The 12,329-nt window shown below is 39.0% G+C and overlaps 1 protein-coding gene across 1 annotated transcript in view; it reads left to right on the forward strand.

Annotated features, from left to right (window-relative positions):
- Window positions 1-12,329, forward strand: part of CPQ (carboxypeptidase Q) — a 512,842-nt gene that overhangs the window by 225,420 nt on the left and 275,093 nt on the right. Inside the window, exon 4 of the mRNA XM_007532254.3 lies at window positions 274-481. Within this exon, the coding sequence (XP_007532316.1) occupies window positions 274-481 (208 nt within the window). The remainder of the gene's footprint in view (window positions 1-273; window positions 482-12,329) is intronic.

Genomic DNA, 12,329 nt, shown 5'->3' on the forward strand with positions numbered 1-12,329 from the left:
TCACTACAGGGTGCAGAAGGTGGAAGGTCTGACTTCTGTAATTGCTTCTGAATGTAGGTGTTGGCAGGCTGATCCATCCTCCCAGCCTGTCTCTCTCTCAGGGTTCTGGAGAGGTGGGGCTCCAGGACATATTGGTGGGGTCATCTGACCAGGTAAATCATAGTTTCACTCTTTTTATTATTATTATTTATAAAAGGGAACTATTGACAAAACCATAGGATAAGAGGGTACGTATTTTCACTCTTAAAGTAATCCAGTGGTGCCTCTTCTCAGTCCTCACACAGGTATTCAGAAATATCAGGATGGTGTTCCGAAAATCCCAACAGCCTGTATTACCGTGGAAGATGCAGAAATGGTGGCGAGAATGGCTTCTCGTGGGAGCAGAGTTGTCGTCCAGCTGAAGATGGGGGCAAAGAACTACCCGGATGTTGACTCCTTCAACACTGTGGCAGAGATCATTGGGAGAAAGTATCCAGAACAGGTGAGTAAAGGAGAGGATGGGCTCTCTGTGAATAGCACATGGTGGACAAGTTTCAGTTTTTAGAGACAGTGTAGTAAAGAAAGAACATGAGTCTACAGAGATGGTCTTCATACACTCATTAAAGGAAAAGCTACATCTTTATGTTTCCCATCAAAATAATGTACTGAGTTGAAGAAAAACAGGACTCCTTGAAGGGCAAAATGAGATCCATAGTGTGAAAACTCAACTTTAAGTATTTTAGGGCAGTATCTGTGCATATGCATTGCATTTCTTTTATTTGGAGCCAGCTTGACATTGGTGAAAGTCCCCACAGAGTGACTATGTTTATTGTGTGAATTATCTTATTGAATCCTCTCAGAATTCAATGAAATTGAGCTGCTGTTCTTCATTGTATAGATGAAAAAGATTAACACAGAGGGAAACTCACTTGCCTAACTTCCATACACCTAGTAAGTGACTGAGAATGGACTCAGCAGGACTTTGTGAATATTAACTGAGTTTCTAATTTAAATTGTGTCCATTTTCAGAGGTTTTGTTTTTGTTTTGAAAATTTGAAAAACAAAGACGTAGATCCAAACTCTATACTAGTAGCCAACAAGTTGCTTATTTCTCTGAGTTCTCAAGAATTTACCTCAAGGAAGGATGGTATATATGTATCTGACAGGATTATTGTGAAAAATAGACTAAATAATGTATTGCAAATTACCTAGTAAGTACAGTCTTTGGCACTTTAGGTGCTCATTGAATTTAAGTTTACTTCATGGCATATTCAAGGCACAGCACACACACACACACACACACACACACAACCAGTTTCTTTTTTTTTTTTCTTTTTTTATTCCCTTTTGTTGCCCTTGTTGTTTTATTGTTGTAGTTATTATTGATGTCATTGTTGTTGGATAGGACAGAGAGAAATGGAGAGAGGAGGGGAAGACAGAGAGGGGGAGAGAAAGACAGACACCTGCAGACCTGCTTCACCGCCTGAGAAGGGACCTGCCTGCAGGTGGGGAGCCAGGATCCTGACGCCGGTCCTTGAGCTTAGTGCCACCTGCACTTAACCCGCTGCGTTACAGCCCGACTCCCCACACAACCAGTTTCTTTGGCAAGTTTCGTTTGTTAGTAATTATTAAAATTATGAAATAATAGTCAAAATTGGTAATGATGGATTTGAGGAGTTCGTATTTCATTTAAGGCAATCAATGGGGAGGGGAAAGGCAAGAAAAAGCAAGTGGTATGGCAAGTGATGGAAAAACAAACTCTCTGTCATGTCTTGACTCGGGGCTGCTCCCAGACTTGAGAACTGTGTTGCATATTCACTTTACCTTAGAACCTTTTTGTTCTTTCCTATGTTACCTGCATATACTGATCCTGGCATTGCAGCAACATCTCTGTAGGACCACATGGTATCAGACAACTATAGAGAAACTTCTGCCTCAGATGTTTAGGAAACAAACAAATGCACACATCCTAACCCCTGTTGCTCTTCTATGTTACCTCCTCTGACAACTCTCTCCTCATTCAATGTTTTATGCCACTGGCTAGGACCTGTAAGTACTTTGAACATAAAGTCTTTATATTTTTCTTTTTAAATTTTATTATTTTTTTCTTTTGTTCTTGGGGGATATTAATGAATTACAGTACAGATGGTGACACATGGGTATACTATTTTATCTAATACTCATCCTAGGAGTTGATATGCATTTGCTTCTCAAGACGTATCTGGTTTCAGAACAAATAGAGAGGGAAGAGGAGAAAATGACTGGAGGGTGTTCTTAATTTGACTTTCCAAATCTCTAGTTTTCTCTGCCCACTAACAGCACTGATTGTCCACTGAAGTGACCCTCAGCCCCAAATGCAGCTCTCTATATGCAGACCTTGATGACTCAATTCCATTTTTTTAAAAAATGTATTTATTTATTTTCCCTTTTGTTGCCCTTGCTGTCTTTTTATTATTGTTGTAGTTATTATTGTTGTTGTTATTGATGTCGTCATTGTTAGATAGGACAGAGAGAAATGGAGAGAGGAGGGGAAGACAGAGAGGGGGAGAGAAAGACAGACACCTGCAGACCTGCTTCACCGCTTGTGAAGCCACTCCCTTGCAGGTGGGGAGCCGACGGCTTGAACCGGGATGCCAGTCCTTGTGCTTTGTGCCACATGTGCTTAACCTGCTGTGCTACCACCCGACTCCTGACTCAATTACCTAACTCCTCACCTCAGTTTTCTCTTATCTTTGCTAAAGAAACCACATTGACCTAAGAGCACAGTGGGAAAATGTGGTTATTTTTCATTCTTTCCTCTTTATCACTACATTACAGCTAGGTACTAAATTCTACTAATTCTGCTTTCAGCATATTTAGAAAAAAACATTCTGTCTCTGCCTTGATTTTCCTGCCATTTCTCTCCTAAATCAGGTACTTGATATATTTACTCTGGGTTTCGTTACTATTTCAGTAGTTTTGTAGTAAGGCTCAGGGTTATCTTTTAAATCATGAATCTCCACTGAATGTTTCTTTTTTGTTTGTCCTATTTTCTTTACAGAAATAAAAGGAATAGGTTATGTGTGACATATGATATGAGCTATATGTAGCTGTATCATAGACTATATAACCTCTATCATAGATTATACAACCTAAAGAGTATGGTGAAGATAACTTCTGGAATGAGTGATCAGAGATGAGAAGACAGGAAAGAGACAAAAGAGGGAGGTAGGTAAGAGGCAGCTTAGTTCAAGGATGATAATGCAACTCTGCACAAATCAGAAAAAAAAATGAATGAGGAGAGAAAAGAAATGGATGATGAAAATTCAAAGCTGAAAATTGCCCTGTCATTGACTAGTGAAAGGATTTAGTGGTTCTTAACTGGCAGGTTTTCTTAATGTGTTTTAGCCTTATTTTTAATGATCAGTAGTGATGACAGTGACTCCATACATTAGGCTTGATAGCTTATGCTGACTCTGCTGTCCCTGGCATGTCCTTACTACCTGGTTCCATTTCTATATTAAGGAATGGTGCTAAATTAAGTAATTCTAAGAAAATTGCAATTAAATGGATTCTCAGGAAGGGGGTATATGGAAATTACCATTGTTGTATTTGTACATCATACATCCTGGATGACTTAAAAAAGGACTAACACTCAAATAGTGGTTGATAGACATTCTTCAGCTCTAACATCTAACACAATCCCCTACACTTCATTGTGCTTCTGCACCACTTCACTGAAAGGAAAATTATTAGCACATAAAAGAGGCCTCTGATTCGACCCACAACCCATGTGCAGAGTGTGGTGAACTTCAACATGCATCTCAAAACCCTACTGTAGCCCAAATATAATCTTGGACAGAATTAACTCTAGGCTTTAAAAAATGGCAATAATAATAAATATGTCATTGAGTTTTAACATAAGAAATTGGCAGGCTGGGAATATAATACTCAAAAATCCTATTGCCTTCCTAAAGCACCCTCAGCTTTACCTTTTGTTTCCTCCAAGCTCAAAATTTTCATTTCACTCTGGTCTTTTCAGCAATTTCTTCTCTATGACTTGATCATATACTACCAGATTCAGCAGGCCCTGAGTTTGGTAAAGGCTTTCAATTTTCAGAAACTCTTATATGAGACTACTAAACTCCTTCTAGACAGCTTCAGCTTTAGGAAACTGTCATGTCTGAATCTGAGAATGTGAGGAGAACTCTTTGATTTCTGAGATGATGGGTCTAGGCACTAAAGTAAAATTAAGTAACTCATTTGTATTAAGATGCTCATATGACTTGCATTGTCATCCATGAATTACCCGACCACTAAAATTAGTCTTAGAGGCATAGATAGGGAGGTACAGACCTTGTTGCCAATTCTCATATGAGGAAACTGAATCAGTGACTGACTTGTCCAAAGGGACACAATAAATGTGTGATAGAAACACCTCTGGTATGTGACTTCAGATTTCATGGCTTCCTTTTCTTTTACCCTAGGGATAATCCATTATACCTAGGCACTCCTTAGCAGAATAGTGCATAATCTGAAGGGTGCAGGTTGATTCAGGACATAGACAGGATATATTCTTACCAACTCTTGGCAAAGGAGAAACAGCATAATTTTTTTTAATCTCCTGATATCTCTTCCTTAAGTACAAAGAGCTATTGTATGTACTCTGCCCTTGTTGACTCAGAGTTTCCCTAGGACCTCCATGAATTTTATCACCTGGGAAACCCACCTAAACTCTGTTCAATCCTTCTGTGTGTCCTCCTTCCATCAAGTTTTTCTTGTCTCTACTCCTTTTATAGCTACTTGCCACTTTGCTATACAAAGGATTTGATAAGTGCCTTACCTCACTGGTGGATGCACCTGATTCTTTTCTTTTCTTTTTAAAATTATCTTTATTTATTAGATAGAGACAGCCAGAAATCAAGAGGGTAAGAGGGATAGAGAGGGAGAGAGACAGAGAGACACCTGCAGCCCTGCCTCACCACTTGTGAAGCTTCCCCCCTGCAGGTAGGGACCGGGGACTCGATCTAGGTCCATGTGCACTGTAACATATATGCTCAACCAGGTGCCTCACACCCAACCGCATCTGATTCTTTTTTTTTTTGAATATCATTTTCTTTTCTTTTTTTTTTTAATTTAAAAAAAGTATTAATTAACAAAACCATAGGGTAGGAGGGGTACAACTCCACACAATTCCCACCACCCAATCTCCATATCCCACCCCCTCCCCTGATAGGTTTCCCATTCTCCATCCCTCTGGGAGCATGGACCCAGGGTCATTGTGGGTTGCAGAAGGTAGAAGGTCTGGCTTCTGTAATTGCTTCCCTGCTGAACATGGGCGTTGACTGGTCAGTCCATACTCCCAGTCTGCCTCTCTCTTTCCCTAGTAGGGTGGGTCTCTGGGGAAGCAGAGCTCCAGGACACATTGGTGGGGTCTTCAGTCTAGGGAAGCCTGGCCGGCATCCTGATGACATCTGGAACCTGGTGACTGAAAAGAGAGTTAACATACGAAGCCAAACAAATTGTTGAGCAATCATGGACCCAAAGCTTGGAATAGTGGAGAGGAAGTGTTAGGGGGGTACTCACTACAAACTTTAGTGTACTTCTGCTTTTAGGTATATATTTTGCAGTAGTTTACGGATACGTGTGAACATATGCTCTCTCTCACAGAACCTTGTCTATATCTAGGTTTTAGGACTTTGTTAGAAAGTGAACCACCTGAGATGGAATTAGAGTATACTATGAAAGGAAAGGTCTCACCCGAGTAATGAAGCTGAAGGGTTGCCATTCCACACGTGAAGTCTCTGGACACAGTCTGAAGTGAAGCATTGTTGAGGTGGCAATCGCTGTGTTGGTTAGGTTGTGATCGGCAGATGCAATATTATTTGATATGGCTTGGGAGAGGCATACGGGAAAGTGGACCCTATCCAAGGGTTCCAGGACTGGGGGAAGTAGAGGCTCTATAGTGGAGATGTGAGGTTCCTGCTGTCTTAGGGTTCAAAAAGACAATCGATAGTTAATGTTATCATCACATTATTTGGTAATTGGGTTAACTTTGAAAAGTCCTTTTGTTAGGGTTTGTTGTACAGTACCCAGTATCTTGTATATAGCTGTGCTATTGGTTGCTTCTGATCTACTTGGTCTAGGCTTTTGAGAGAGTCCGCATATCAATTACACAGCCTATATATTGAAAAGATTCAGTTTGTGTTTTGAAAAACTTTGAGACATAAAATTAATTATCCCCCTCTCGTATTAATTAACTAGTGATTTATATGACTACATTTTACTAGGAGTGTACATAAACACCATTCCCACCACCAAAAGACTATGACCCATCCCTCCCACCCACTCCCACCCCCCACTGTCCCAGGAAGCTGCATATCTACCCCTCACCACAGGGTTTTTACTTTGGTACCCTACTTACAATTTGGTCAGGTCCTGCTTTCAGTTTCCCTTTCAGATCTTCTTCCTCAACTTCTGTTGATGAGTGGGATCATCCCATACTCATCTTTATCTTTCTGACTTAGCTCACTTAACATAATTCCTCCTAGCTCTGTCCAAGATGGGTCAGAGAAGGTGGGTTCATTGTTCTTGATAGCTGCATAGTATTCCATTATGTATATATACCACAGCTTTCTCAGCCACTCTTCTGTTGTTGGGCACCTGGCTTGCTTCCAGGTTTTAGCTATTATGAATTGTGCTGCTATGAACATAGGAGTATACACCTCTTTTTGGTTGGGTGTTATGGAGTCCTTGGGGTATAACCCCAGGAGAGGAATTACTGGATCATATCGAAGGTCCATGTTTAGCCTTCTGAGAGTTTTCCAGACTGCTCTCTGCAGAGGCTATACCAATTTACATTCCCACCAGCAATGTAAAAGGGTTCCTCTGTCACCACAACCTCTCCAGCATTTGTTGCTGCTGTCCTTTTTGATGTATGCCATTCTTACAGGAGTGAGGTGGTATCTTAGTGTTGTCTTAATTTGCATTTCTCTGATAATCAGTGACCTAGAGCAGTTTTTCATATGTTTGTTAGCCTTTTGGATCTCCTCTGTGGTGAATGTTTTGTTCATTTCCTCTGCCCATTTTTGGATGGGGTCATTTGCTTTTTTGCGGCTAAGTTTGCTGAGCTCTTTATATATTTTGGTGATTAGTTTCTTGTCTGATGTCTGGCATGTGAAGATCTTCTCCCATTCTGTGAGGGGTCTCTTTGTTTGTTTAATAGTTTCTTTGGATGTGAGAAGCTTTTCAATTTGATGTAGTCCCATTGGTTTGTTTCTGCTTTAGTCTTCCTTGCAATTGGGTTTGATTCATCAAAGATGTCCTTGAGGTGTAGGTGGGAAAGTGTTTTACCAATGTTTTCCTCTAAGTATTTGATTTTTTCTGGTCTGACATCTAGGTCTTTGATCCATTTGGAGTTGATTTTTGTTTCTGGTGAGATAAAGTGGTTCAAGTTCATCCTTCTGCATGTTACAACCCAGTTTTCCCACCACCATTTATTGAAGAGAGCCTCCTTTTTCCATTTAATACTTTGGGCCCCCTTATCAAAGATTAGATGTCCATAGGTGTTGGGATTTATTTCTGGGCTTTCAATTCTGTTCCACTGGTCTGTGTGCCTATTTTTGTTCCAGTACCATGCTGTTTTGATGATGATGGCTTTATAATATAGTTTAAGGTCTGGGAGTGTGATGCCTCCATTTCTGTTTCTTTTCCTTAAGATGATTTTGGAGTGCTAGGTGTTTTCATGTTCCAGATAAATGATTGTAGTTTTTGTTCTATTCTCTTAAAGAAGCTTGGTGGAACTTTGATGGGTATTGCATTAAATTTGTATATGGCTCTGGGGAGAATATTTATTTTGATGATATTTATTCTTCCAATCCATGAGCATGGGATATCTTTCCATTTCTTGGTATCATTTCTATTTCCTTGAGTAGCGACTCATAGTTTTCAGCATACAAGTCTTTCACTTCTTTGGTCAACTTTATTCCTAGGTATTTGATTGATTTTGCTGAAATAGTAAATGGAAGTGATTTATGGATGTCTTCTTCTTCAGTTTTAGTGTTTGCATAAAGAAATGCCACTGATTTTTGTACATTGATTTTGTACCCTGATACCTTGCTATATTGCCTAATAACTTCCAGTAATTTTCTGCTGGATTCTTTAGGTTTTTCTATGTATACTATCATATCATTTGCAAATAGTGAGAGCTTGACTTCTTCCCTTCCAATCTGTATTCCTTTGATTCATTTCTCTTGCCTGATTGCTATGGCAAGAACTTCCAGTACTATGATGAAGAGTAACGGTGACAGTGGACAGCCCTGTCTAGTCCCCTATCTGTGGAGGAATGCTTTCAGCTTCTGTCCATTGAGTATGATGGTAGCTGTAGGTTTGCTATATATAGACTGCACTATCTTCAGGAATTTCCCATCTATTCCCATTTTTTGTAGAGTTTTGAGCGTGAATGGGTGTTGGATTTTGTCAAAGGCTTTCTCTGCATCTATTGAGATAATCATGTGGTTTTTGGCTTTGATTTTATTGATGTGATGAATGACATTGATTGACTTACGGATGTTGAACCAGCCTTGCATTCCTGGGATGAATCCCACTTGGTCATGATGAACAATCTTTTTGATGTGTTGCCGTATCCGGTTGGCCAAGATCTTGTTTAATATTTTGGCATCTATGTTCATCAGAGATATTGGTCTGTAGTTTTCCTTTTTTGTTCTGTCCCTATCAGCTTTTGGTATCAGGGTGATGTTGGCTTCATAAAAGGTGGAAGAGAGTATTCCTGTTTCTTCAATCTTATGGAATAGCTTAAGAAGTATGGGTATTAACTGTTTCCTGAAAGTTTTGTAGAATTCATTTGTGAAGCCATCTGGTCCAGGACTTTTGTTGTTGTGGAGATTCTTAATAACGGTTTCAATTTCTTTGTCTGTGATTGGTGCATTTAGATTTTGTAGTTCTTCTTGGTTCAGTTTTGGAAGTGCATAGGTTTCTAGGAATTGTTCCATTTCTTCCAGATTCTCTAGCTTAGTGGCATATAGTTCTTTATAGAAGTTTCGCAGGATTCTCTGGATTTCTGTGGTGTCAGTTGTGATATCTCCTCCATCGTTTACAATTCTATTAATTTGAGTCTTCTCTCTTTTTTTTTGTTTGGTGAGTCTGGCTAGGGATGTGTCAATTTTGTTTAATCTTTCAAAGAACCAACATTTGACTTCATTGATCTTTTGTATGGTTCTTTTATTTTCGATTTTGTTTATTTCTGCTCTAACTTTAGTGATTTCTGCCCTTCTGGATGCTTTAGAGTTCCTTTGTTCCTCGTCCTCTAAGTCCTTGAGGTGTGCAGTAAGGTCATTCATTTGAGCTTCTTCTTGGTGTTTAATATGTGATTGTATGGCTATAAGTTTCCCTCTCAGTACTGCTTTATCTGTGTCCCAAATATTTTGATAGGTTGTGTCTTCATTTCTTTTGTTTCAGGAACATTTGAATTTCCTGCTTGAGTAAATATCTGACCCAGTGGTTTTTAAGGAGTATGCTGTTTAGTTTCCAAATTCTGTGACTTTATAAATTGTTTGTTTGTTGTTAAATGCTAGTTTTACTCCACTGTGGTCTGAGAAGATACTTGGGATGATTTTAATGTTCTTGAATTCATTGATGCTGTCTTTGTGTCCTAACATGTGGTCTATCCTTGAGTATGTGTTATATGGATTTGAAAGGAAGGTGTATTCAGTTTTTTGGGGTGAAGGACTCTGAAAATGTCCAAGAGGTCTAGTCTGTCAATCTCTTCATTCAATTCTCTTGTATCTTTGTTGGTTCTCTGCTTTGTTGATCTGTCTAAGTGTGAGAGTGGGGTATTGAAGTCTCCCAGTATTATTGTATTACTATTGATGTATTTTTGAAATTCTTTCAGTAAGTGCTTGACGTATTTAGATGGTCCCTCATTGGATGCATAGAAGTTAATGATTGTTAAGTCTTCTTGGCTGATTGATCCTCTAATCATTATGTAATGTCATTGCCTATCTTTTATTACTGTATTTAATTTAAAATCTATCGTGTCTGAGATGAGAATGGCTGTTCCTGCCCTTTTTTGTGGTCCGTTAGCCTGTATGATAGTTTTCCATCCTTTCACTTTAAGTCTGTGTTTATCTTGTTGTGACAGATGGGATTCTTGCAAGCAGCATATGGTTGGATTATGTTTTCTGATCCATCCCCCAACTCTGTGCCTTTTGATGGGTGAGTTTAAGGCATTGACATTTATTGATATTATGGATTTAGTGTATTGTAGTGCCATTGTTCAAAAAAAAAATTTTTTTTTTGCTCTGATATATTGCCAGTATTGTAGTGATGTTCTTGTTTATAAGAGGTCTTTTAGAACCTCTTTCAGGGCCGGTTTGGTGATGGTTGCCTCTTTTAACTGTTGTTTGTCTAAGAAGGTTTTGATCCCTCCATCTAGTTTGAATGAAATTCTAGCAGGATATATTATCCTTGGTTGAAACCCTTTTTCATTCAGGGATCGATAGATATCTTGCCATTCTCTTCTGGTTTTTAGAGTTTGAGTGGAGAAGTCTGCAGATAATCTTATGGGTTTTCCCTTGTATGTGACTTTTTGTTTCTCTCTTGCAGCCTTTAGGATCCTTTCTTTATCCTTACTTCTTCTTATTGTGACTATGTGTCTTGGTGTCTTCAGGTCTGGGTTGATTCTGTTTGGTACTCTCTGGGCCTCTTGAATCTTGATGTCCTTTCTTTTATTTGGGTCTGAGAAGTTTTCTTCTATTATTTCCTCTAGAATGTTTGGTTCCCCTTCCTCTCTTTCTTCCTCTGGCAGGCCAATTATGCGAATGTTACTTCTTTTGAGATCATCCCATATGTCTCTGTTGTTGTTTTCAGTGTCTCTCAATCTCTTTTTAAGCTCTTTCACCTCTTTCTTCGTTTTCTGTAACTCATCCTCTGTCTGACTAATTTTGTTTTCTGCTTCTGTTAGTCTGCTTTCCCTTGCCTCAGCTTCTTTCTTCATTACAGCTATTTCAGCTTTCAGTTCTCTAATTGCCTCAAGATAATCAGTATTTTCCTTGGGGGTCTCAACCGTTGTTTCCCTAATACTGCCATTCCTTTCCTCCAATGTTGTTTTCATTTCTGTGATTAATAAGTTTATTATTGCTTGCATACTTTTCTTATGGTTACTTCTGGCTGATTTGTAGTTTCTTCTGGGCTCTTGTCATTCATTGGAGTAGCAGTTTTATTTGTTTTTGATCTACCCATTTTTTTGATTTATGTGGTTTTTTTTAATGCTCTGTTGTTCCTCAGCTGTTGTGTGTTGAGTACAAGCATCACTTTACTAAATACCTTTATGACAATTGCACTCACCAACCTCCGGAATTACAGTAGCAACTGAAGCAAGTATTGAAGCAGTTTAATCACTACCAGCTAGCCAAACAATTTCTCCAGTCCGTGAAAGAATAGTAACCAAATCACAGTGAAGAAGAAAGAGAAAAGAAAGAAGGGATAGCAAGAATAGACAGTTATGTAAATCTACTATCCACTGTATATTCTAGGGGTAACAAGAGGGGAAAGGGAACTAGAGCAGAGATACACACATAGAGAGTCCACTCTGAGTCATATTTCTTCCCCAAAATAATTCACAAATTCAGAAAGGCAAAGAAGAAGGAAGGAAGAAGTGTATGACAAGATATAAAAAAAAAGAAAAAGAAAAAAGAGACAAGTGAGAGAAAAGGTAAAAGATAAGAAAAAGAGCTGCAATTAAAGAGCAGTGAAAGGAAAGGTATTTTTTATTACTTTATTTTTAATTTAATTTAATTTTTTTTAATTAGCTAGGAGGAGGAGGGAGGGGAGAGTCTGTAGAGGAGGTAGGAGTAAGGAGATAAGTTCCTCCCACAATAGATAAGATGCCCACTACCCTAGCAATGCTTTCATTACCCTAAGAGTTAATTCTGATCAACCTAAAGGGGGGGGGGAAGATATATGTCTTTATATAATATTAATAATAAAATAGAGCAGGAAAAAAAAAACCCTGTCCCAGATTACCTCAAACCTCGTGATCAGAGGCAGCTGATTGTTGAGAATGAGAAAAAAAAAAAACAAAAAAACCTCAGGACAGGACAAGGATAGCTGAAATAGACAGTTATGCAAATCTACTATCCACTGTATATTCTAGGGGTGGCTAAAGGAGGAAGGGAAGTTGAGCAGAGACACTTGCAGTGTGAGTCCACACTGAGTCAGAATTCTTCCCCAAAATAATTCCCAAATGTGTATCAGTGAATTCAAAAAAGCACACTGTTTGGTGGTGTGAGGGCTGGGGCCTGTGGCTTTGGAAGCTGTAGGATTAAGGAAGAAAGGATGACAAGAATGAGAAA

Source organism: Erinaceus europaeus, chromosome 8, assembly GCF_950295315.1.
Source record: "Erinaceus europaeus chromosome 8, mEriEur2.1, whole genome shotgun sequence".
Classification (NCBI taxonomy): domain Eukaryota; kingdom Metazoa; phylum Chordata; class Mammalia; order Eulipotyphla; family Erinaceidae; genus Erinaceus; species Erinaceus europaeus.